This window comes from Mustela lutreola, chromosome 7 (assembly GCF_030435805.1).
Source record: "Mustela lutreola isolate mMusLut2 chromosome 7, mMusLut2.pri, whole genome shotgun sequence".
Classification (NCBI taxonomy): Eukaryota; Metazoa; Chordata; class Mammalia; order Carnivora; family Mustelidae; genus Mustela; species Mustela lutreola.
The window spans coordinates 113,371,757-113,399,414 of NC_081296.1; the positions used below are offsets into that span (position 1 = coordinate 113,371,757).

Sequence of the window (27,658 nt, forward strand, 5' to 3'; positions counted from 1 at the left end):
ATCCACTCCAGCTGGCCCCCACTGGCACGCCTCAACCCTGCTCCAGTCACAGACTCCTCCTTAGGACCTGAGGAATGAGGCAGGTCACAGCTCCAGCTGCACTCCCCAAAGTCAAAATGTCTTCCTCTCTGCTTCACCAGAACGGACTTCTCCCCGCCCCCATCCTTCAGGCTCTCCTGCCACTCCCCGCTGAGATCTGGCTGAGGTCCAGGTCAGCACAACAAGCATTTTCTATTAAAAAGCCTAAGACTAAGGTAGCACGACTTTTTCTCAGTCTTTGTTCTCCTAGACCTCTCTTCTGCGTCTGACAGTGTGCTGACCAAGTTTCCTATTAATAGCATCTTCCAGATTATTAGTTATTTGCAATTTGCTTTTACCTCCCCATGTTACTTAATTTTGTCTTCACCGACACCTCTATAACATAGCCAGGACAACAGTATCATGCCCATTTTATACATGAAGAAACTGAGACGTAAAGCAGATATGCCCACATTGCCATGATATTAGGTGCCAAAATCAAGAGGGGATAAAAGCTCTCAGAGGCGCCTGGGCAGCTCAGTTGGAGAAGCTTCCGACCCTGGATTTCGGCTCAGGTCATGATCTCAGGGTTCTGAGATTGAACCAGTCAGTGATGGGCTCCCTGCTCAGCAGTGAGTCTGTCTCCCTCTCCCACTGGCCTCCCCCTGCTCATGGGCTTTGTCTCTCTGAAATAAATAAATAAATCTTCTTTAAAAATCTGTTTTCTCAGAGCTCATTCTACACCATGCCATTTTGGCTTCCATGATACTCTAATAAGAGTAATTACCATTTGAGTCGCCCCCCTGCTTATGCACACTCTCTCTCTCTCTTTCTCAAATTAAAAAAAAAAAAAAAAAAAACTTCTTTTTTTTTTTTTTTAAGAGTAATTACCGTTTGATTGCCCGACCCTCTGCAAGACCCAGTACCATATATCTACTATGGAATCTGAAGCTCAGGGAGGTTCAAAAACTTGCCTAATGCCACTCAGCATTATCACTAGTAAGAGGCCAGGAGCTCGTGCTCCATTCTTGGCCCTTTTTTCATCCCATACAACATAGTCTTTCAAAAATCTAATTTTACTATGACTTCTCTTATAACTTTCTAAATCTAGATCAACAATCCTGTTTTCATTTCTAAATTCCATTCCTTTATCTTCAGTGCCAAGTGGAGATTTCCACTCATGGGGCATATCATCATACCGAGCCCCACATCATATCAAGACTAAAAATGACTCCATGAGATCCCCCTTCTGACCTCCCCAGAACGTCGACATTCTTCCAGCCACCGGACATGGAACTTTATAGAGTTGACTTATTCCTTTCCTCACACCCCACATCCAGGCAGTCACAAGTCTTACGGAACATTCCTGGGAAGCGACTCCTCTTTCTCCCTCTTTCTTCCCATGGCTATTTATTCAAGGCCCTGACACTGATAGTGGGTCAGCCTTTCCCACAAAGTTCATCTTCTATGCCACTGAATATCCTCCCTGACACAGCTTTATAATATTACTTTCCCCACCCATAAACCTTCAAAGGTCCCAGAATCCATATACAACGAGTCTACAGTCCCTTCCGTAGCTTTCAAGCCCCCCAGAATCTGTCTCCCCTCACCCAGATGGACAGGTTAAACCAGCCTCGTCACTGGTCATCCCCATTTCATATCACCCATGCTTCTCCCTTCACCCAAACTGTCTTTCTGCTCACTTCTGCTTATTCCTATTCCATTATATCCTTATATCTTCATATCCTTGTCTATCCTAGATGTATGTCACATTCCACCCTTTGAAAAGACCAGGTACTCTGGGACCCATAAAATCATGAACTGTGCCCAGCTCAGTTCTAACCCAGCTTAGAGATTGATACCATCCGTCCGACCAGCAGACTGTACTCTGACTTGTTTACCTTTATTTTGTGGGAGTCAGTCTTATCTCCCATCTAGACAGTAAGATCAGAAGAATGGGGAAAAGGGGACATAGCTCAAGTTCTCTATTCCCGCACAGCTCTTAGCAAAATGCTAAGCATAAGGAGGAGATTCAATACACTGGTGCTTCTTGAAGTTTTAATATGCATCTGGCAGGCTTGTTTCCCTAGTCTGAAGTCTGTGGATTACCTCATGTGATCTTGAAGCAGACAGTCTACAGACCACATTTTCGTAAGTCCTGATTTTTCAGGATCGGTTGCAAAATTCATGCCAAAGATAGACATGACATTGGTTTTTATTCTTACGCTCATCAACTAGATCAGCAATAACTTGAACACATGCAATTTTTTGTTATCCAAGAGTTGTTCTTTGAAAACACATGAAGATTTCTTATGCCTGAAACAAAATTCTAGGTCTCGGTATTTTGAAAGACAGGATATATTCAACAAATTCCCTACATTCAAGAAGCAAGAATTTCATCTATCACTGGTTTTATAATAATCTCATGCAGTAGATGAATTAGAAAATCCATTTGGGGATTCAAGACAGAAGTTAAAACATAGAACTATTCCAGCGAGTAAGGTAATTCATTAGGAAACCCAGCAAACATAGTTTTACAATGAATAATCTCAAATAAATGTACAGGTAGGGAGGCAGAGGACTAAGTAGAGATTCAGATGATTCTTTTAGCACTACAGAATTATTTAATGAATTCTCCAAACATGAGTATCTATGGAATTAGATATATTAACAAAAAGTGGAAAAGATAATTCAAGAAAAAAATAAAAGAGATACTTGCAAATATCATGCTTCTCATTTAGGCTAATAACCCCAAATTGGATAATATTGTGTAGTTCTTTTTTTTTTCTTTAATTTGTGTAGTTCTTAAGCAAGTATGTTACATTAAGGAATATTTCTCGACAATGGAGAACTACCGAATTTCAAGGAGGCCACAATTTTGTGGAGAGTGCACTTTAGATAGTCAGTTTGAAGTTAACTGTGGGTTTTGTGGTGGACTCTGTTTCTGGTTTCATTAGGAAGCTGTTCGCTTTTGAGAAATACGCCCATGTTAACAACCACAATGTAAGTTAGGCGCATTTTAGGAAGGTATAGATGTCTTGGTATAACTAATACCTTCCTTTCAAAGTTTCCTCCAATAAAAAACCACCTCACTTTTGCTTGAATACCATTAACTGACAGGCAACCTATCTCTTTTCCAGGTAGTACTACTCAGTAGAACTTTCTCCTTCACTAAGTGGGAATCTGCGTCTCTGATTTGACCACTCTCCCAACTGTGCCCCGTGAAAACGTCTGGGTCATGTCTGGGCTTCAGAAGAGTGCTTCTGGGATTTGAATTTAACATTCAAATCTCCCTTAATTCTTCCTTTCTTGTGGCAAAAAAAAATTATTAATTTCTTCAGCCACTTTTCCAATGGCATTTTTTCTAGAAGCCACACCAGTCTGGTCACCCTTCTCTCAGCATTCTGCAGTTCATTAATGTCTCTCACAGCATGGTACCCATCGTTAAGTCCAAGACTCCAAATCTGGCTAGAACAAAATCGAGAGGAATTATTACCTTATATAATGTGTACCCAAGACTGTCTATTAATACTATCTAAAATTACATAAGAGATTTTTAGTAATTTCACCATACCTAGGTATGTGTTGTAATATCTAGGTTGTAATTAACCCTCAGAGTTCCCATCCCCCACAATGAACTATTTTAAGTTGCATTTCCTACGTTCTGGATATATTAAACAGAGTCTGTGGAACCTGCAGTCAGGACTTTACATTTCTCACTTTCCAGGCCACTGTTCTTCCCTCCCCCTCCAGAAACCACTAGCTTTGAAGCCCAGGCCACTTTCCTAAAGATACCAGCATCCAGTTCACTGTCTCTCTCCAATCTCTGCCACGGTTCTTTGTGATTTCAGCAATCATACAGGTGATTATTTTACTCCTGCCCTTGCCATTCTTCTGGACTCTTCCTCAAATGACCTTGGCTTCCACTCCACCTCAGTCTCCTACTCAGTAACTACACTTCCTCTTTAATCTCTGTCTCAAACACCCACTCTGAAAGCACCACCTCTTATCCTCGCAATTCCCTTATTCAGGAATCCCTGCCCCATCTGTTCTCCCACCCTACCAGCACATGCAAACCATTTATATCATCTTCTCGCTGAGCATCAGCCCCCTCTGGTCCTCCTTCCCTCCTTCCCAGATTCTATAACCCAGCAGTATCCTCACTGCCTTACACACTGTTCAGCTCCATGGCACCTCTCTTCCTATCCAGCTCACTGGAAAAAAAATAAATAAAACCAGTTCAACCATCCACTTACTCCAAACCATACTCAGGCAGCTGAATATGGCTGAAAAAAATAGATAACATATATGGTAACTGGTCTCACGTCAAGCTCATGACCACAAACTCCAAGTGAGCCCTATGACAGCTCAGAATCCCATTTCCATTAATCCTTTCACTCTCCCATTCTAGTGACAATTTTATACTTTCTCCCCTCCTCTCAAACTTCCAACTCCACTCCTGCCCTCACTCTTCTCTTGACCTTGCTTCCTAGTTCATGGCAAATAGAAGCAGCTGGAAGGGATCTCTCACTGTTCTGGGTCCCACCCATGTGCCCCGCTTGTCTGTCTTTGCTTAGTTATATCCACAAGCTGTCCTTAAGTCCTTAAGTCCAACAGCAGTCCTCTGCTGTACCCTGGATCCATTCCCCTCACCTACTCAATTATAGGAAACACGCTCTCCCTCCTACACTATCCATCTTGCCATCACTTTATAAATATGCTTTAAAATCCCCCAGAGTAGAAAAATAAATAAAACATTCCCTTCTCTTGATCCCAATCCCATAGATTGAAAGATACATAGATACATTTTGTTTTCCCACAGCTGTGTGGTCTGAGCAAGTTGTGCTCATGTTTATTTCTCCTGTGTTGGCCTCCGAAAACTAACGCATGCCCTTGTGCCCATGGGGTTAGATTATTATAATGCCCTTCTGGTAACGTTTCCAGCGATGACTTGGGAATAAAGAAAATGAAAAATGACACCAAAGGAACTGTTTCACTAAACGAAATACAAATGTGAAACAGACAGATGTACTCTCCCAGGCAACCATGGTCTAGGTGTAGCACAGAAACTTCCAAAAAGGAGGCATCCAATGAATGTTTACTAGACTGAATTGAACTGCAATGGTTTCTCACTTTACAGGTAACAAAAACTTTCTGGAACCCACACTATTCAGGATACAGTATAATGAGCAAGAAAAGCCACAACTTGTCTCCAAACCTGCAGGAACAGAAGTAGATGAATGCCCTAGAAAAGAGACAGGAGGCAAGAAGGCCTATGGTAGATTTGAGGGGCAACAACCAGGATGGGTTTCCAGGAAGGGTGAGTTCATGAAGAGGAAATGATGCTGGAAGCCTTGATAAAATGTATTATTAATGTATTTTTAGGGCATGTGAGTGTTTCTAAATTTTAAATCACCTGATTTGAATTCCCTAAGTGAAAGGACATATGCCATACTTTTTTTTTTTTTTTAAGATTTTATTTCTTTATTGGACAGAGGGAGAGAGATCACAAGTAGGCAGAACGGCAGGCAGAGAGAGAGGAGGAAACAGGCTCCCCACTGAGCAGAGAGCTCGATGTGGGGCTCCATCCCAGGACCCTGAGATCATGACCTGAGCCGAAGGCAGAGGCTTAACCCATTGAGCCCCCATATACCATACTTCCTGCTGAAATTTGTTACTGATTGTAAACAGAGGCTATGTCCAGAGAAATAAATTACATTAGAAACTCTTTTATTCTTCTTAAATGTTCTGTAAAATATTATAAAAGTTAAGTGTAGTATTCCTTCTCATTTCAACATAACTGCAGCTTTCTAAAAAGATGAAAGAAAACACAAAATTGAAATTTACACCTTCTGAAGGGGATTACTGGGAATGACTCCAAATTAAAAAATGTAGAAACATCTATCCAACACACCCACAAGAGATTCAATCCAGCCTCCATGTGAATTTTAGAAGATGATCTCAGTGATGTATACAGTACAAATTTATTATACTAAACAATAAACACAGGGTATATAAATATTCCGAAGTTACTTAAGTTATGAGAGAGAGAGTTTTTCCAATAGAGTATCACATTCAGCCTTTGAAAAACATAAATTTATGAGCATTGTGGTCCAAATAAAGTAAAAATCTCTCTCTCCTATCATCTGGAAATTTAAGTCAAATTATCTGTAAGTCAATATTACAGAAGCCAAATATATTGATTTCTCTGGACCATTCTCCATTCTGTTCCTTTTGCCTGCATGCATGCAGCAATCAATGAGTTAATTTCCTTTTTTTTTTTCTTTTTTTTTTTTTTTAAATATTTTTATTTATTTATTTGAGAGACAGAGAGAGCATGAGAGGCGAGAAGGTCAGAGGGAGAAGCAGACTCCCCATGGAGCTGGGAGCCTGATGCGGGACTCAATCCCGGGACTCCGGGACCATGACCTGAGCCAAAGGCGGTTGCTTAACCAACTGAGCCACCCAGGTGCCCCTCAATGAGTTAATTTCCAAAGCAATCATGAGTTAACTTCTCATCACTGCATTTTGTTCAAATGTTCTATTTTAAATTATTCCTTTAAACAAAGGGCCATTCTTCTATCCTTGTGTTATTGTATGCTACCTTTGAATAGTTTCCAGGAATAAAATAACTGATCATGAGAAATCAAAACAGTTGCTCTTACCATCCTTTGTACGAAGTTATTAGATGACAGTGCTGATTCATTTAACAACTTTAACATGTTGTAGCCTACACATGGTGTTTTAAATGTTCCCTTGGCAACAGACATCATTTCACATGCCCATTATCAATTTTCTTTTTTTTTGTTATTTCATTTATTTATTTGACAGAGAGAGCGAGAGAGCACAAGCAAGCAGAGCAGCAGAAGGAGAGGAAGAAGCAGGCTCCCCACCAAGCAGGGAGCTCGATACTCGTGCTCGATCCCAAAACCCTGGTATCATGACCCAACCTAAAGGCAGGTGCTTAACCAACTGAGCCACCCAGGTGTTCAGCCATTAACAGTTTTCAAAATGAAAAATTGTAGCTTTAAAAGAAAGCATTACCAAAAAAAAAAAAAAAAAAGCATTACTTTTGATTAAGAACATTTCCAATCCACAAAAGGGACAAGAGAAATTAGAATACCTGAAAATACAGTGCAGTTTTAACAATGTCTAAACATATACTCACTGCAGGACATTACTAAGAAATATTTTCAGAAATGTTTCTTTAGGAACTTTAATTACCATCAATGTATAAAAATAAATAACAGAATTTCTGTCCAGATGGCATGATTAGTGCTGTTTTTCAGAAAAAAGAAAGCTTTTAAAATATCAATATCTGTCTTATACTTTATAATTCCATCTAAAAAAGAAATAAAATCTGTTTATAGTGCATCATGCTCAAAGCCTAAGTTACTTCTTAGTTTGAGTCCCAAAGAACACCATTCTTTTTCAAAAAGTAGATCAGTGTACTTAATAGGCTCTGTCTGGACTTTGTCTCTGATAAAGTTAAATATGTAGTTACTGACTTTGCTTATAGCAATAAAATTATCGTGGTAACGACAAGGAAGCGGGCCCAGAATTTGTTTGGATTTTTCAAGACCTAGCTGTTTATTTAGGTATTATTTCCAGTATTTAGGTTTCTTAGAGCAGTCTCTCCACCATAAGAAATATGAAATATGGATTTAAAACATTTAACAATCAACAACTATATGAGACATTCCTTCAAGCAGCAATAATAAACCAAAAATATTCTATATAAATATGCAAAATATATGCTCCTTTCCCATCCCTTCATCCCCCCCCAATCAAACTCAGCATCATCATGTTCCACGTCATTCGTGTATTTGTTATCTAGAACAGGAAACCCCCCAATACATTCAGCAAAGTAAAATGTTTCTATAATTTTCTATAATAATAATGTTAAAATTGCAAATGGCTACTTTGTGACAGGAGTTGCTCCAAACATTTTATATATAGCAACTCATTTTAGTGTATAGTGTGTTACTGAACACAGGGCACTAGCTTTCTTTCCCAGCTTCCCCTAACCTTGGTGACACTAGTGGGAGGTGAGAAATATTTATTTAAAAAAAATAATTTACTTTGATAATGGTGGATAAAGGTTCTAAACTATACCTTACAAAGAACAGTAACGTTAAACCAACAAAAAGCTACCTCCCTTTGTCTTTTATCTTTTTCCATCTTCCTTTGCAATTATAAGGAGCTTTGTTTTCATTTAGATGAATAAGTTGAAAGAGCGGCTAGGCAGCCTTTCTTAGTCTCAAATCCTTCCCACCCCCGCACTCTCATAAAATAATATATGACAAATGGGGTTGCTGCCTTGGAGTTTCTTTTCTTTTCCTTCTCTTTCTTTCTTTCTTTCTTTTTTTTTTTTTTCCCCCTAATCATGGTCCGAATTTTTTCTCTTCCCGTCAGAATGTCATGTTTTAATGACTGCATTCCCCAAACCTCCTTTCCTCAGCACAAATCTTTTGTACTAGACCATAGTTAAAGACTACCTAACGCACTCCACACGACCCTTAAGAGAGGCGGTGGCTTAAGAAAGGGGTTTCCCTAAATCAGCTGCCAAGAACACGCAAGCAGTCCCACCCCCTTTCCATCTTCCGGAAGCACCCCCCACTCCAGATCCTCGAGGGCTGCTTGTCCAAATCTACACAACTCCCATGCCACTACAGCAAAGCTTTTTCAGAAAACAACAGAACACGGCCCCCTCTAACACCCCCTTCCTGGAAACACAGGACTACCCAGACCGGCAGCCTCTCCCCAAAGCTGGCCTCCCGAATCCTTTGGTCGGGATGTTCCAACGTCCTGGTCCCAGCTGGGCACCCGCGCGCTCCGGCTTGAAGGCTAAGGGTGACCGAACCCAAGGCAATTTCCTAATGCCCAGGCGGGTCCAGACTGCAGAGAAACTGTGTGCCTCGTTCACTCACCACCACCACTCAAGCCCTCTCACACCGCGGCCAGGCCGGCCGCTTTTATGGGTTCCAAGTTTCAATGCTCCCAGCAAGATGGGGACATCTGGGCAGTTCTGGGCGAGGACAGTCACAACTCCCAACCCTCCTGCAACGCCGCCCCTCCGGAATGAGACACGCACACCTTGGGATTTCTGTTTTCCGCGGCCGGGAGGGGGAGGTGGAGAATGGGAGGGGGAACTGGAAGGGAGTAGGGTGTGGCGAAGTGTGGAGGGAAGGGGTAAGGAACACTTCCAGCCACATCTCTGCCCCGGACCGAGCCGGATCTAGTGGCAGCCCGCCTGCCCGTCGCTTTGTTGTCAGCGTGCCTCGCAGCCGGCGCGCACGCCGAGCGCAAACACGCCCCAAAAAATCGTCGCAACTGGCCAAGCGGGCCCTACAGCCCCCAACCCCTTGGCGGAAGGAAGAAACTTGTACGCGGGCGCGCCAGCAGCCAGGATGCTGCTGTTTGCCTCCGAAAACAATTTTTAAAGCCGAGATAACAATGAAAATGAAATAAAATGAATCGATAGTATTTCGTTTTCTTCCGAGCCTTTAGGGAAAAAAAGAAAATTTCCTGTTTTTTTTACCAGTGCGCCAATATTTACAGTCGCCCGTGGCGAAGCGAGCTGAGGTTGGTGCTCAAGGTAGAGAGCGCCAGCGAGGTGCAGAGCCGAGATGCGGAGAAGGGGACCGGCTGGGGGACCCGGTCCCCGACGCCATTTGCGGGGCAACGGCGCCCGACGCCCGCCTTACCTGTGGATGCAGTTTCCATAGCAACGGGCGGCGGCCGGGCGGGGCCCGAGTCCGGTTCCCGCGGCGCCGCTTCCCCGGCCCCGGCCCCGGCGCCCAACCCCCGGCCGGGCTCCCCCGCCTGCGGCGCCGGCTTAGCCCCCGTCGGCGTCACCGCTTCGTTCTCCCCCTCCCCCCGGTCCCCGAACCACTGGGACCCGGAGCCTGCCAGCGGCAGCTGCTCGTCTTGGGGATCCGGCGGCGTGGCCATGGCTGGCGGTCCCGCCCGGCGCAGCGAGGGCGGTTTGGCGGGGCCGAGGTGCGGTGCCTGGGCGACCGGGCTCTCCCTGCTGCTGTCCCCGCCTGGACTCGGGGCTCGGGGAAGCTGCGGTGTCAGCGCCGCCGCCGCTGCTGCAACTCCGGCCGAGCTGCTGGCTGCCGCTCTCCCCGCTTCAGCTCCTCCTCCTCCCCCTCCTCTTCCTCCCGGCCGCGCCGCGGCCCGCTGCTTGCGCTCCTCCTCCTACTCCAGCCGCCGCCGCCGCTTCGCTACTTCCAAGCCTGTTATTACGCAGGTGGAAATGGCCTGCTTCGCCCTAGTCTCCCTCGGCCCACTCCAGCCCCCGGCCTGCTAGTGGCAGGCCCGGATTAGGGGATGGGCCAAATCCACCTGAATCTTCCTCTCTTTTGGGGTGATAACCTAAGAAGATGAGCAGGTGGAAGCAGTCCCCAGCTGAAGCGTGACGGATGAAGCAAGACACCCTCCCAACTCCTAAAGTTGAGCCCGGACTCAGGGCAAAGGAAGGGAGCTTTGAGACCTCCAGGCCACGGTTCTGAGGGTGACCAGCATCAGCTGTGGAGGGGACGTGGATTTGCGCGGGGAAGGCTGAGGATGAATGTTGGCAGGAGACGGGGAGCTGCAACCCCGAGGTTAAATCCTGAGTCCTTAAAAACTGTTGTTTCTAGAACAGGGCTGAAAACAGTGGAGTACGGGAAAGAACTACCAGGAGAGCCTCCGAAGAGAAAAGCTTATCAGACCTCATCCGTACCAGCACTGAAAGCAAGTAGGATATCACTAGGCAGTACAAAAAGCGGCTATGCTTCCTTTCAGAAACACTGAGCCAAAAGGCATACAAATGATAAGCTGCCTGGGCAGTCTATTTTATTTGAGAATATGGACATCTGGGGAATCTTCTTGCTGCTGCTGCTTGCTTTTTTTTTTTTTTTTTTTTTTTTTCCTTACAGCTGTCTCTGACACAGTGGAGGATACTTGAAAGATAAACCAAACTCAGAGAAGTTGGCTTATGATGTATTACTCCCATATTTGGACCCATCTTTTCAAACAAAACTTGTGCGCTATTCCTAAATAGCAGTTCTTCCTAAATTGTCTACAAAATGACGTGGTTGGGAAAAAATAAATTTCAAGCCAACACACAGGGTAGAAGAATAGGCTTATCCATTGATCTTTCTCCAGAAAAGCTGGGGCATGGAATAGAAGTACTTGGGACATGGTGAGACAGCTAAGCCACCATAGGCTTATCAAGGGTTTCATACCTGTTGATTTTTTTAAAAAAGATTTTATTTATTTTTGCAAGAGCGAGAGAGAAATATCACGGGCATGAGAGGTGAGGGAGAGGCAGAGGGAGAAGCAGACTCCCTGCTGAGCATGGAGTCAGCCGCAGGACTCCAGCCCAGGTCCCTGGGATCATGACCTCAGCTGAAGGCAGATGCTTAACCCCTTGAGTCACCTAGGCACCCATATCTTTTCATTTTTATATTCAAAGGCCAACTTCAGCACTGTTCAAATGCTCCTCTAAAATGCTTATACTTAAAAGCCTGATTCTGTCCAACCCTTTATTCTTCTAGTACACTAATGTCCAAGATGTCCCGTGATAATAAATTAGAGAAAATGCATTCACTCAGTAGACAATAAATATGGCCTACTAGTGGTGGATGTCCCTGGAGATATGATGATCACCAAAATTTTATATTACTGGTATTTTTAAAAATGATCATGGACACATTCATTTTTTGTGATAATGGTGATAGCTTCACAGGTATATATATATATATCAGAACTAATCAAATCGTTCACTATAAATAGATGCAATTTAACATATATCTATTTTATATCAATAAAGCTATAAAAAATTACCCTTCCAAAAAAACACCAAAAAACTTCTTGGTTATCATGAATCATCATAGTTTTTGAAATCTTTCCATGGGGGAAAAAAACTTTGTTTAAGAAATCTTTAAGATGAAAAGCTATTCTGCTGTCTTTCCATGGAGCTTAATCCTGTTGTATAATCAGGGGGGTACTTGTGAGACTTTCTCAGATCTATTGTTTAGAATTCCTTGATGCATCATAAATACCAGATGGGAATTTCTCAGTTTCATTATTAAGAACATGCCAAGAACACAGTGAACTCCACTGATGTAACATTAAGCAGTTATGGATGGGTACTGGACGTTTGAAAATTGTAAGGGTAAGGCAATTACATACAGAATTACACAGTGTGTTATTTTGTTTCCCTGGGAAGCACTAATGAAAGTCATCATTAAAAAAACTGGAGTATCAGGTGCCTTGATGGCACAGTTGGTTAATTGACTGCCTTCGCCTCAGGTCATGATCCTGGAGTCCTGGGATCCAGTCCCACACCAGGCTCCCTGCTCAGCAGGAAGTCTGCTTCTCCCACTGACCTCTCTCATGTTCTCTTTCTCTCTCACACACACACACACACTCAAATAAATAAAAAAAAAATTTTTTTAAACTGGAGTATCTGTGCAAGCCTCTTAACTTCCTTATGCCTAAATAGATAAGGAATTTGGGAATAGGATTCTAATTATCCTCCATATTTCATCAGATGCTGATCAATACTCTAATTGAGAATGTGAGGAGGAAATAGCCAGTGTATTTGAATTCTACTTGTTAGAGGAAATTGAAATGGTCCATTTTCATTTCCAATTTAATTGAAATTCCATTTTGATTAAAGATTCTGTTTTGCTCTGCTGAAAAGAAATGTGTTCACTTTTCAGTCTTAGCAACCATCTTTACTTTTTTTAGATTCCACCTCTGGATAGATACAAATAATTGCCTATTTGGTTGAAGAAGTTTTCAGGTTTGTGCTTTGGTTTGAAATTACCAATGTTTATCCATGTTATTTTATATTTGAGCACCTGTGTACTGACAAAACTTAACTATTTTGGAGATTTATGGGCATAACACAGAGTCAGATGTGGAATTCCAGGGCTTGCATAGTTGCTCTAAGTTATGAATTGCTCTAACATGCTTTGGAGATTAAAAAAGAAAAATAAGGTTCTCACTTAAGAAAAATTCTTAGCAAGAAGAGTTGAGACAAAAGAACTGTCAGGTTTTGTCTTCAAAGACAAAGCTATTGTTCTTTAGAAAAGTTTTGTTCATTATTTCAAAAGAAGGAATGTGGTGAGGAGCATTTGTTTATCCCTAGTTTCTTAACTTTGACCAAACCTTATGGGAAAAGGAGTATAGGGACCGGCAAAAAGAGCACCGCAAGTAACAAATTTTAACCAAGATGAAATCCTTTCCAGCTTCAACATTAAAGTTACATAAGAGCTCTGTGCCTCAGTTTCCTCAACCGTAACCTGGAGATTTTAATAGTATCTTCTGTACAGGGTTTGAGGGAGCACCAAATGGGCTGACATAAGTGGGTATGTTATTAACGTAGAAGAGCACATGCCAAATTATTTCCAGAAAATGGCTTATATTGGCAAAAGCTCTGCCTTCAGTTTTTATGTTTGCAAAGATCAAAGAGTCAATGCCAAGGAATCAAAGAATTCATTTAAGACAATTTGAAGGCATTTAAAACAAATTAGATGAGAAATGTTCCCCTATATTGAGTGACTATTGGTCTGCTTCCACTTGAAAATCTTATAATTCTGAAAGGCAAAATTTACATAAAGATAAATATACTTCAAATGTTCTCTGAAGTAGCTGTCTCACTCACACACACACACACACACACACACACACAACACACACACACCTCAACTTGGAATAGCCGGTATGGGAATGGCAAATAGAAATCATTGAATAGTACTGAATGCCTGGGGCACTGTACTGAGAGTCTTGGGCTATGTTCAGATTCAGTAGGAAACAGTGCCTAGAAAGATAAGCAATAGCTACATGCAGGCAAGTGAAGGAGAAGTGGCAACATATGCCAACACATTTGCCTTCTCTGGGTTATGTGTTTATCAACACCCAAACCTAGTTTCTACTTTTGAAACTTTTGGGGAAAGAATGCAACTGCGAAATCACTCCCAGTGACTTAGTAAGATAAAGTGTTTGACTCAAGATGAGACTCATTCTGCAGCCTCAAATTTTTATGAAATCGTTGTGTGGGGGGTTGGTCGAGCTTATTGTGTCTGTAGCACCAAGCTCATTTTGCAACATGGTTTTTACTCTACTACAAGGATGGAAGCTCCTGAATTTTATATGGAAAAGAGTCCTCCATGTCCTATGGCAGTGAAAGAATATTTAGATTGAAACTAATTTATAGAGACCACAGGCTGGTGCACAAGACAGCTGTGTTTTCTCCAGGAGACCACTACAACACTCACAAACGTCTGACAACACATTTGGAACACACCAGGTTCCTGTCTTCCACAGGGAATGGCTGCTGTTTCTGACTCTGCCATCCAAGGGAATAAAACATAGATGCTTCTAATGTCCTCCAGTAGGGAAGGAAAGAAGAGAATTGCTTGCTTTTCAGTAATCCTGTTTTGGCTTTCTTAAAAAAATTTGTGAATTTGAGCAAAACTGCAAAGATGTGCTATCTCTTTGGGCAAAAACATGAATTAGGAGATCTGTAACATGAATCCTCCATGCTTTGGAATCACAAAACGCCTTTTAAGATACTCTGAGATTGAGAAGCAAACCAAAATCTACATGATGGAGGTAAATTGCCTTTGAACAGCTCTTTGCATTTTGCAAATAGATCTCATTGACTACACACACATGCCAACTTTCAATTTCCAAAATCCGATGAGAGATATGGTATCCTCCCAGTAAGTTTTTTTATTTATTTGATGACCAATGAATTAGAAGATCTCAAATGTGATTCTTGGTAAATTTGTATTTACTTGTTTAAATAACAGCTTTATGAAGATTTAATTTGCATACAATATAATTTAAAGTGTCTTATGCAATGGTTTTAAGTATAGTCACATAGTTGTGTAACCATCACCACAATCAACTGTACAACATTTTTAAGTCTCCAAAAAGAAACTTCATGCCCCTTAGTAGTCACTCTCCATCCCCACAACCCAAATGCAGTCCTAGGCAATCACTGATTTACTTTCTGACTCCATAGCTTTACCTATTCTGGATATTCCATATGGATGGAATTATACATTATGACCTCTTTTGTGACTGGCTTCTTTTCTTAGCATGATGTTTTCACAGTCCACCTATGTTATAACATGTATCAGTACTTCATTCCCTTTTCTCACATGGATTCTTCACTGTATGAATATGCTATAACTTGTTTAACCATTCATCAGATGATAGACATTTAGGTTGTTTCTCCTTTTAAATAACATTTAAAAAGCTGTTATAATTGTTTGCATACAAGATTTTTGGGAGCATGTTTCTTTTATCTTGCATTTATACCTAGAATTAGAATTGCTAGATAGGGTCTGTGTTTCATTGTTTGAGAAACTGTCAAGTTTTTGGAGAATTTGTTTTCCACATTAACTGCACCATTTTAAAATTCTGTTGGCAGTGTCTGAGAGTTTCAATTTGTCCACATTCTTGTCAGCACTTGTCATTATCTGCCTTTTTCTATACAGCCAACCTAGTGGGTGTGAAGTAATATCACATTTTAGTTTGATTTGCATTTCCCTGATATTTAATTATGTTCAGCATCTTTTTGTGTGCTTGTTGGCCATTTGGATACCTCCTGTGGAGAAATATCTATTCAATCCCATGCTTACTTTTAAATTGGGTTGTTTGTCTCTTATTACTTAGTTGGAGAAGTTCTTTATAATTCTGGATAGAAGTCTTTTATCAGATATGTGACTTGCAAATTTTTTCTCCCATTCTGTGGATTGTCTTTTTACTTTCTTGAGAGTGTCCTTTGCAGCACAAATGTGTTTAATTTTCATGAAGTCCAATTCTACTTTACCTTTCACTGCTTATGGTTTTGGTCTCGTATGTAAGAAACCATTGCCTAATTCCAGGTCCAAAGACATAAAGCTAAATTTTCTTCTAAGAGTTTCATAGTTTTACCACTTATGTTTAGGTCTTTGGCCCATTTTGAGTTAATTTTTATATATCATGTGGATAATTTATCTTTCTTATTTTGTGAATTGCCTTTTGTGTCCAGTCCAATTGCCTTTTCCAACCAGGTATTTTTTCCTTAAATATTTTAAAATGTTCTTTGTATTTATTTTTGTCATTTATGTTGCAGATATTTGTCACCTTTAATTGTTCAGGCACGATGAGAAAACTGAAAGTTCTGAAAAAACCTTCAGAGATTTCTTAAAAGTCACATGGCTATATCAGCTGTCACTAAAGTCTGCGCCTTCTGACTCTAGGACTTAAGATCTCCAAATTAAAATCCTGACATAGCATAATCAATTTCTCAGTTTGCATATACTATGCCATTGACAAGAGTCTGGTCCAGCAGAGCTCATCGAGACCACAAAGATATTCAAGATTAGGAATCACAAAGTAGATCCAAAGTATTCCAAGTTTAAAGCAAAATTACCAGCATCAACACAAAGGATAAGGAAGGTACTGATGGCCTGTGCGGAAGTCAGAACCCTGGACAGCTCAGTAGGCGCCTTAGCCAAACGCTAGACTTTTCTTCTAACTTCAGACTATAATTAGTAAAACTCCAGTGTCATGGTTGGTCCAAAATTTTGCAGTTAGTCCCAACTTAAAGGGCACCGGCCTTATTCATATGGCCTCAGTCTCTCCTGAGGAAAATGTCATACCATCTTCCAAGAGTCTGTCATTTTTGTGAGGTGACATGGCCTCATCCTTGGGCCTGACCAATATGTTAAGAAATCCAAGTTACCTGGGGCTCCTTAGGGGTTAGTCCAGGCTGAGGAGAAATTGTTTTCTTTCTATCCTTGCTTAGACATTTATTTAGAAAGCTGATTTTCCATCAAATTTAGGGACTGGCAGGAACTCCACTGTAAGTGGTGTCCTGAGACATTAGTTGGCAAAAACTTAAGTTCACATGAGAGTTCCAGGAAGAGTTGAGGGGAATACTGATGTAAAAGTGCTCAGAGCCAGGATATCTTTATGATTCCATATATACCATTAACACAAGTTTGACCTCTGGTGTCATAGAGCAGATGGGACCACACAAAACTCTATGGCTTAGAATCACTAAATTCTATACCTGAAATTAATATTATACTGTATGTTAACTAACTGGAATTTAAATAAAACTTGAAAAAGAAAAAAACTTTAAAAACCTCTGTGGCTATATGCACTTATGAGCTGTCCTGAGACATCAGTCATCTATCTCACTGCAGCCTTATTGGGATAGGCTATAAAATAGTAATAAATCAGGATAAACCTATAATGACTGGGAAATCAATCTACGTGAAAATCCTGATGATGGTAGAAGCTTCCAAATAAAACTCCTGAGCATGGGGGCACCTGGGTGGCTCAGTGGGTTATAGCCTCTGCCTTCGGCTCAGGTCATGATCCCAGGGTCCTGGGATTGAGCCCTGCATCAGGCTCTCTGCTCAGTGGGGAGGCTGCCTCCTCCTCTATCTCTCTGCCAGCCTCTTTGCCTACTTGTGATCTGTCAAATAAATAAATAAAAATCTTAAAAAAAAAAAAACTCCTGAGCATGAAGATAGTCCAGGATATCTATCACATAACCAAGAGACAGAAACATTTTGGATCTGTTTCATTTCACTTGAAGAAATAAGAGAAAAAGAGAATCTTGAACTATGCCTCTTGGAAATGGGTATAGCATATTACAGCATCAGTCACAGGGTTAGCTTCCTGTTTTATAAGCAATAGGTCAGCTATCTTAGACAATTGCTCTGCAGAAGCATCAAGTTGTTACTCTGAAATAATGTCATTCTTCAACAGAATTATGGCTTCCTGGGCAGCTTAACTGTGGAGACTTTAGAAAGATCTTTCTGCCAAACATTGCTCCTACTCTAGCCTATAACTGGTATTGGAAATACAACAATTTGACTTTATAAATGTGTCAGGTCAGTACTGTTATAAATGGTAGCATCCCCAGAAATGGTAACTTGGCATTCATAGTATTGATATATCATAGAGAATTACCAAATAACTTTACTAAGCTGTGCTTAGATTTTGATAAGGAGAGAAGGCTAGAGTCAAAGTGTTCCACATCACCCAGGGAAGACAGTCCACAGTATTGCAACTGCAGTCCCTTGAGAATCAGAGGAAGATGCTTAACTTCCCCAGGACTGAATTCATTTATACAAACTATAAACCTATTTACCAATCCTTGCAGGTTGTAATATTGTAACAGAAATTATCTCTAGGATTGTGAAAACATTTATTTTCTTTTTTAAATGTTTTTTTATCTTTTCTGAACTCCCTAAGAAGAAAAGGCAGTTGTATTAAAAGTCCCAAAGGTAAACGGCCAGCATTTTTTGGATACTAGGAAGTTTTGCTTATAAATTTTCCAGGTAAAGTCATTTTAAACATCAAGAATTGACTCATGAGGCACCTGGGTGGCTCAGTGGATTAAAGCCTCTGCCTTTGGCTTGGGTCATGATCCCAGGGTCCTGGAATCAAGCCCCCCAATAGGGATCTCTGCTCAGCAGGGAGCCTGATCCCTTTCCCTCTCTCTGCCTGCCTCTCTCCCTACTCGTGATCTCTGTCTGCCAAATAAATAAATAAAATCTTTTTAAAAAGAAAAAAGAATCGATTCATGAAAAGAGCACTACAGGCCATCAGTAAGCCAGAGGAAGATAAAGATTATGCATTCAACTGCATCAAGAAAACCTCATGTATACTATTCAATGAGCAATGCATCTCTAATTCCTAACTTCAAATTTTGCTACCCCCTCCAAAAACCCATGAAACTACATACACAGTAAACTACCAGATGAATTTTTTTAAAAGATTTTACCTATTTATTTGACAGACAGAGATCACAAGTAGGCAGAGAGGCAGGCAGAGAGAGAGGAGGAAGCAGACTCCCTGCCGAGCAGAGAGCCCAATGTGGGGCTTGATCCCAGGACCCTGGGATCATGACCTGAGCCGAAGGCAGAGGCTTTAACCCACTGAGCCACCCAGGCGTCCCCCAGATGAATTTTTTAAAGCAAAAGGTTTATAAGATATTTGTAAGGAGAATGATAGCAAATGGTAGACCACTTACAATGTGATATTGTCATTTTGTGCAGACACCTATGAAGCTGGAATCTCCTACAAACTAAACTGTGGATCAAGCTTCTTGAATAATTCCACCAACACAATTTATTTGATAGACACCCTCTTTATGTGCTCATTCGTAAATGTATTGAATACTTCCTCTATTTGTCAGGTTAGGATAGACTATGCTTCAGTAAAATATTAATTCTAAAATTTCAGTGGCTTAGCACTACAGAATTCCTAGACTCACATCTAGTACAGTTCATGGGGGATCCTAATCCACATGATCAACCAGGACTCAGACATAGAAACTCTACCAAGTTGCAGCTGGAACACATGGCCTTGTGGACTGCCACAGAAGAAGAAAGACAAAGAGTGGAGAATTCTCATCTGTTCCAAAATATTTCAAACTGAAAGTGTTGCATGTAACTGCTTACAGAGATTTGCCAGAACTAGTCATATGCCTCAAGTCTAATGGCAAAGGATACTGGAAAATATTAAAAAGTACATGAATGTTTGGCAAGTCCAATCACATTTGTTCAAATATTTATACCAGGCACTTTGGGACTACAAAGATGAATCAGTTTTTCAATATTTATTTAATCAAATCACAGAGATAATAAGATGTGCATGTGAATAATAATAAGAAGAAGGTAGAGGGTGATAAGCACTAGGAAAAAGGTACAGATAAAGTGCTTTGGTAAATCAGAAGATATAAAGATTCCTGCTATCTAAAGAGATCAAGAAAAGCTTCATGGGATGAGAAGTATTTGAGCTAGGCTTTGAAAGTTGTAGGATTTATACATGAAGAGCTGATGAATAGAGACCATTCTGGTCTCAGAAACAGTAAGAGCATGGGAGAGAGAAATTACAGGGCACTTAGAGAGAAGAATAAGCCTGTTTTGTTTTTTTTTTTTCTAGAGCAAAGGTCCAGCAAAGTCAGAAATAAAAACAGAAAAATTGGCTGCATTCAGCTTGTGAAGGAACTAGAATGCTAGGTTAAGATGTTGGGTTTTTGTTTTTTTTTTTAATATAGATAAGAGTCTCAATGAGAGGTATGACAGATGCTATTCAGGAAAAGGTAGTAATTAAAATTGTTTGGAGTGGAAGAAAATTAATGGGAGGGAGGCCAGCTATCAGGCTATTAAAGTTGTTTTGATGAAGGGCAACTGGAAAAAATGAAATAATAATAGAAATGGGGTGACATATATTAAAAATATTTCAACCAACAGAATTTGATACCTGATTAAATGTGATAAGAGTAAAGTTTGACCCAAAGGAATTTGAGGGATGGAGAGTTCATAAATGTCATTAACAGGAAATTTAAAAAAACATGGGGAGAGAAGCTTGTTGTGGAAGAATAAATAGTTAATGTTTGGCCATGTAGAATTTAATGTGCAGATGAGACACAGATGAAGGTACCTAGCAGGTTACTAGAAATGTGAAAAGGAGGCCAAGGTCAAAGATGGTGATTCAGATGGAGGCATCACCTGGATAGAGAGGGTAATCCAAGTCATAAGGTTTGATAGTATCTGGAGGAGACAGATAGTAAAGGGCTAAGAGGTAGGCCAAGAACATATTCTTAAGAAATACATATTTAAGAGTCCAAAGGAGAAGAACATCCAAGGAGGTAGGGGGAAAGAACAGCCAAGGGAGGAGATTCAAGTGTGGGCACTTTCAACAATATTTAATGCTACAGAAAGCCTGTTGGTGATGATAACTCAATTGGCCACTGAATTTGGCCACTGGAAGGAAAGAGGGGAAAAGGTGACACTTGCTTAAAGAAATAAAGAGATTAAGGGACAGTGTGGCCTTTTGGAAAGGGAGAGAAAAAGTGTATGGGCTAAGGGAAAATATAAAATGGGGAGGAAAAACAGTAGATTCAGGAAAAAGAAGAGATATTGATGAAGCTGGTGCATAAGGACGGAATCAGCACCTGGTCCTCCTCACTTGCTATACTCATCACCCAAAAGAAGCAACTTATCATTCGTTCTCTTTGTTTTTGCCTATGTCCTAAACTATTTCATCTGGACCCTCCAGAACTCCACTTCCTGGTCAGTTCCTGCCTCTCTTTGATCCTGCCTGCTTTGCTATAGCCTTGAAGGCTCTCCTTGAAGTGGGTGCTTGATATTTACCTCTAATACTAATGTTCGCCTTTTTGGTCCACTGCTCTCACCCACCCGCTAGAATTTAGCCAGCTAAAACATCCTACTTAATCCAGTCTCTATAGGACCCCCCACCTGGTACAGGCCCTTAAGGGCAAGGATTAAATTTAGAGTGTAGGAAATTTACGGGTGCCTGGGTGGTTCAGTGGGCTAAAGCCTCTGCCTTCAGCTCAGGTCATAATCCCAGAGTCCTGGGATCGAGCCCCGAATGGAGCTCTCTGCTCAGTGGAGAGTCTGCTTCCTCCTCTCTCTGCCTGCCTCTCTACCTACTTGTGATCTCTCTCTGTCAAATAAATAAATGAATGAAATCTTAAAAAAAAAAAAAAAGAATGTAGAAAATTTACGTCTTTCTCAGAAATAGAAAAAATAACACAAAGGAGATGAATACTGAAAAAAATCTGAGCTGCAGATGAGGGAGGTTCATGTCAAATGGCCTATAACTTTTCAGTGACGTAAAAGGCTGAGTCATGGTCAACGCATGAAGGCAGCAATCGAAGGGTTTCAGAATAGGAAAGGTTGCGTGTAAGCCCAATATTTGTAATTTGTATTGCTTTTTCCAATTGATGACCATTATAATTTTACCATACATTCTTCCTCTGATCTGCTAGACTGTAATTCTTCAAATGGAGAATTCCAATATTATCAAAGAGCTTTCTGGTTTTTTTTTTTTTTTTAAGATTTTATTTATTTATTTGACAGAGATCACGAGTAGACAAGGAGGCAGGCGGGGGAGGGGGAGCAGGCTCCCTGCTGAGCAGAGGGCCCAATGCAGGGCTCGATCCCAGGACCCTGGAATCATGACCTGAGCCGAAGGCAGAGGCTTTAAGCCACTGAGCCACCCAGGCGCCCCTATCAAAGAGCTTTCTGACTTTTTTTTTTTTTTTAATCAAAGGCATTCTAATATGCTCTCCCTGGAAGGCAATATAGTCGAATGACTAATCAATTTGAACTTTCATACATAAAGCATTTTAAGATATTCTATTTCTAAAAGTCCTTCAATAATTCCAGTGGAGTAAAATAGCTGCATTAGTTAGCCCACTGCTTCTAAGACTTAGTACAAATCATTAACCAAAACAAAGAAACAAACAAACAAACACAAAGAGAACTGTATGCAACAGACTGATATTGAATTGGTTAGGAACTCTGAGGTCAGACAGGATTTGATTTCCAACTGTGCCACGTCCTGACAGTATAATAAAGCAAGAAAGGGCAGAAGGACGTTGTGGCATCAGACTTCCTGGGTCCAAATTGTGAATTAATGAGCTCAAATGAGTCCCTGAAAATCTGTTTCTAACATCCTTAATAATGATATTGTAACCTGTAAAGCAGCTGTCCTAATGTAGACCTCATAGGATTATTGTGAACATTCCATGAGGTGGATCATAAATTTAGGGTTAAGAGCATAAGCTCTGCAATCAGGCTGCTTGAGTTAGAATACCAGTTCTGCCACTGTCTAGCTGTGAGATATTTAGGTGAGCTACCTTCTATGTCTCAGTTTTCTCAACTCAAAATTGTTATAAGAGTACCATCTTCAGAGAACTGTTGTGAAGATTGAGTGATAATATAAAGCCCTTAATGTCTAAGATTTTATTTATTTATCTGACAGAGAGAGACACAGCAAGAGAGGGAACACAAGCAGGAGGAGTAGGAGAGGAAGAAGCAGGCTTCCTGCTGAGCAGGGAGCCCATGCGGGGCTCAATCCCAGCACCCTGGGATCATGACCTGAGCTGAAGGCAGACGCTTGACAACTGAGCCACCCAGGTGCCCCTATAGTGAGTTCTAAATAAACACTACTATTATGATATGTTCAGCACAATGCCTGACGTATAGTCAAGACTCAATAAGTGGTATCAAATTATTCTTTTTTTTTTAAAGATTTAATTTATTTATTTGACAGAGATCACAAGTAGGCAGAGAGGCAGGCAGAGAGAGAGAGAGAGAGAGGGAAGCAGGCTTCCTGCGGAGCAGAGAGCCCGATGCGGGGCTCGATCCCAGGACCCTGAGATCATGACCCGAGCCGAAGGCAGCAGCCCAAACCACTGAGCCACCCAGGCGCCCGGGTATCAAGTTATTCTAAAGGGAATGTTTTAAATGTTTCTTCAAGATGATTCTAATCCAGTAATAAACATTGGTTTACCTAAAGCCTAATTGGCAATGACAGCATTCCAACTACGGTTCGTGGAATATGTTTTTACAAAGTTGTAGAAAGTTGGAACACTAAAATATGCTAGAGATAAGAGTGCATTTAACACTGCATCTGAGCAGATACATATAAAGCATGAATGCTCTCAAGATTTTAAATAGCTGCTCTGACATGAACCAAAAAGTGATATAACTTCAAGCTGAAGAAACACCATAAAAATCAATGAACACAGAGCTACAGGCAATGATGGTCCTTCTTGGTTAAGAAATGCTAGGAAACAGCAGTGTTGGGCTGACCAGCTGGGCCGGCTGCCAGGAGAGGGATTGTGAAAGAGCATTGTGAAGATGGATTCATGTTGACGAAGAGTTATTTTTGTCCCGTAAAATAAACTGCTTCCTATATATTGTGTTGAACAGAGTAGCACTGAGTTCTTGGATGTCTTTTTTCTCACTGATTTATAGACTAGCATATAGTAGATACTTAATAAATGATAGCCAAATAAATGAGTGAAGTGTGGTGTCCTGATTGGAAGACACACTGGAGATCTATTAGTTTAAGCAGGATCACCTCCTTAAGAGGAGCTGCTCCTCCATTCCAACCCTGAGATATCTCCACCTGGCACCTCCAGATACTGTGATATTCTGGGTCCAGACTTTGACTATTCTTTTCCTTCTAGAGACGAACTGACTTAGATTTCAGGTTTTAATCCCTGCTTGTCCTGGTTTCTCCCCAGACATGGCTTCACTTCTGGTGATCTGCCATCCCCTAGTTTCATTTCAGCTTCCTTTACCTTGCAAGTCTCCACCCATTTCCCAGTGAAACCCAAGTCACTGGCTCTCTACTCCTTGGCTTTCTGCTCTCTACATCTGATACCTACGAGATAGAGGTTTCTGTGATGCTCTGGTACCTGCAGTCTCTGAAGTTAACCTCTTGGGTTGTGAGTTGTGCCTATGCTACCCATTGACCTCAAATATGCATAGAGAAATACTACCTCTAGCTCAAGGTCATGTAGAAGTTCATACCATTCCTAAATATTTTAAAAACTGAAGTCCCTCACTTAATTCTCTGGTTTCTCCTGTAATCTTTCTCCTTAGCCTCCCAAATACATTTGAAAGAAACATTAAGACCCTGTCCAGCCTCTTGGCATGGCTTTAGTTCTAGCTAAAATCTTAGACCTATAGACCAGCACAGGTGCCTTAAAGTTTAGGCTTCCTCATAAACTACCACTCCAGGAGGATAAGAGATAAAAAAACAAAACAAAACAACAACAACAACAACAAAACCCTAAAACCCAAAACCTCTGACAATAATAAATACAGTTCTCCACTTTGCTGTTTTGGGTAATCTAGAGCTTATTGTGGTGGATTTTGAAGGATGTCAAAAGGTGATGAATGGGTCTGGAAGTGTCACTGCTAATAACAGAGGAGCTATAGCTTAGTCTTGGCCTATATTGCTAATTTCATTTAGCTTATTCAGTTTGGACTGGAATAATGCCTCTCTATGAGTTTTGGGAAGTTCTCAATAATCCATGTGGGTCACCCAAGTGGAAATTGTAGTGATTCCGTCCAGATTACTGTGCCTACTGACTGAAGCTGATTCAAAGCCCCTTAAATATCAGCTCAGGTGTCTTCATTATGCTCCAATTTGGTGGCCTCCATTGAGGTCACCTTAAACTGATGCATTTAAGTTAACTTGGCTCCAACCTTTCTCTTCTTTGAGGTTGGGCAGGTGAGGCACTATGCCATTTACAAGCCCCAGTGGAGAAAGAGTAGAAGAAAAAAAAAATCAGCTCTGGTGTAAATGTGGCCCCTATCAAAGGATGAATTTCATCATAGAACAACCCCAGGACCTCCATCTATCAAATTACATCCTCCGAAAGTTCTACCAACCTAATTAGTTTCAGAACTATACACTTTGCCCAATAACTAGAGACCACATTTCTTTTTATACAACTCTGTCCCCAATGTTATTATTTTACAAATACGAATATTACATAGAGCTCCATGGCCATTGCATTCTATGTGGATGAGGTTCCAAAAGCCAAATGCTGCAGCCATTTTGTTGCCCCACTGAAACTGAGACCATTGCTGGCCAACTTGACAAAGCAGCTACTCATGATAATTATTCAGTTTTATAAAAGACTCCAACCCTTAGTGTAATATGTATCTCACTTTTCTATATAGGTGCCAGAATTTGTGGTCTAGGGTAGACCTGGCACTTTGCTCCCCTAGAGAGGTCTGTGGTTTTCCTGGACTCTGTCCAGAAACCATCAGCTAAACAAAGCCTTCCTGAGATATGCTGGAAGTGTCAAGAATTCCAGAACACTTGTAGTATCATGGAAGCTACCTTCTTGGTGCTAGCAGCCCCAGTTCTAATGAACCATATTCATTGTTCCCAGAATACAGATGCAGTTACTCCAAAACTTCCTTCCACCCAGTCTGTGAAGGTGCCCCAAACAGAGAACATCCTCTTTCAGTACATGTTGGATTGAGGTACAATTGTATTCTGGATGATTGTCTCACAACTCCAGGGACCTGGCTCACCCTCTCTTATAACCTTGAATTGCTGTTAGTAATTTTGGTTCTTTGCTGAGCTGAATCAATCAAAATATAATACTGTAAAGGCCAGTTCTCTAGAATCATTTCCCCCCAAGACAGTCAATTATATACATGGATTAGGCAGTCCATCGAGTTCCAAGTCTCTGGTAAATTTGGGTTTTGTGGAATATTATGGCATAGTTGTGGGAGATTATATATATATATATATATCCATATTTCTCCATCCTGACTTCCAAGCTTACCAAACTGCTTATGGAAAGCAAGCCAAGCATCATAAAAGATCCAAAAGGATTTGAAAATCACAAAGATGATCCACCCCTGTAGCTATTCTAGCACACCCAAACTATCGGGGTCTTTCCTCCCCCAAGCACATGTTCTGAACGCAACATGGAGGAATATTTCCCAAAGTATGCTCTGGAGACTACCTACATCAGAATCACTTGATATTCTTGCTTAACATGCTTAATCCTAGGCCCTATCCCAGACCTACTGAGTCAGATTCACTGGAAACACCCTCAGAAATATGCAATTTAAATAAGCCCCTCAAGTTATTCTTATAGTCACTAAAATCTGAAAACTAGAGCTGTAGCAGCATCCTTCTTTACTCAGCCCTGACTCATCATTTTCACAAATCTATTCTGCAAATTTACCACTCCCCATCCCCTGCCCTACCCAACCACCTAGTCGAGAACACTTCGAGTTCCGGTCAAGAACTAGAGGAAGTTCTTGACCACAAACGCAGCATAAAGCCTGAAAGAATTATTTGGAAAAGGACCGTGTTTCCAATAATGACAAAAACAAGCTGTTGCAACCAAGAACAGCAGTCAAGTGTCTAAAGATTAAGCCAAAGTTCTATTCATTGGTTGTCAGTCCCTACTGGCCTGCCAAGATCAGGGCAGACCAAATTAAGCAGAGACTAGAGCAGGTAACCATGGCCAAGTTGTAGTCAAGTAGGTCAAGAAGTGTTTATAGCTAGGAACCCAGAAGGACTGGTGGAGCTGGGAGCGTTAAATACTAGCAAGTAGCTGGGAGAAATGGGGCTTAAACAAAGGTATAGTGCTGGAAGAGTTAAGACAGAGGGGTGAGGAGACAGTGAGGACAGCTACAGCAGGAAGACATCATCGACAATACCCAGCAGAATTTGAGAAACACGCTAAGCTAGTAAAGGCTATATTACCAGACAAATCAAGTCAATATAAGACAGTCAGTCATAGGACATTGGTAAAGGCAGAGCTATTTATAGTCTAGTAGTCCCTTATTATAGCTTTTAACCCAGTCAGCTCTAATTTCTCACAAAGTGAGAAAGGGTCCTAGTAGCTAAGTATATGCCATGATTTATAAGCTGCCTTCTGCTTAAGGTACCCACTATATTAAGCCGGGCTAGAAACCAAATCCAAAATTATGCAGAAGAAAGAATTTGTAAGTTTATGTCACTGAAAGGTCCTTGGGTAGTGTTGCTTCAGGCTCAGCTGGATCAAGATGATCATCAGGGATCAGGATTTATCTGTATCTCTCAGACAGAAGTTCTCGCTACAGTGGTGGAAATTACCTTTGGCAGATCCTGACATCCATCCCACTAACTCAGTTCAGCCAGGAGCCATAGAAATGCCTTTACTGAAAGCTCTGAAAAGAACACCCTGGGGGGTTGACTTCCACCAGCCTCACTTGTGATATGTGCATTGCTTTAGAGTAGGGGTTGGTTGTCCTATGGGCCAAGGTGACCAACATGTCCCAGG

The 27,658-nt window shown here is 41.1% G+C and overlaps 1 protein-coding gene across 1 annotated transcript in view; it reads right to left on the reverse strand.

Moving 5' to 3' along the window:
* RTN1 (reticulon 1) overlaps nt 1-10,130 on the reverse strand; it is a 220,270-nt gene extending 210,140 nt beyond the window's left edge. Inside the window, exon 1 of the mRNA XM_059182232.1 lies at nt 9,726-10,130. Within this exon, the coding sequence (XP_059038215.1) occupies nt 9,726-9,972 (247 nt within the window). The 5' untranslated portion in view covers nt 9,973-10,130. The remainder of the gene's footprint in view (nt 1-9,725) is intronic.
* Between the last annotated feature and the right edge of the window lie 17,528 nt (nt 10,131-27,658).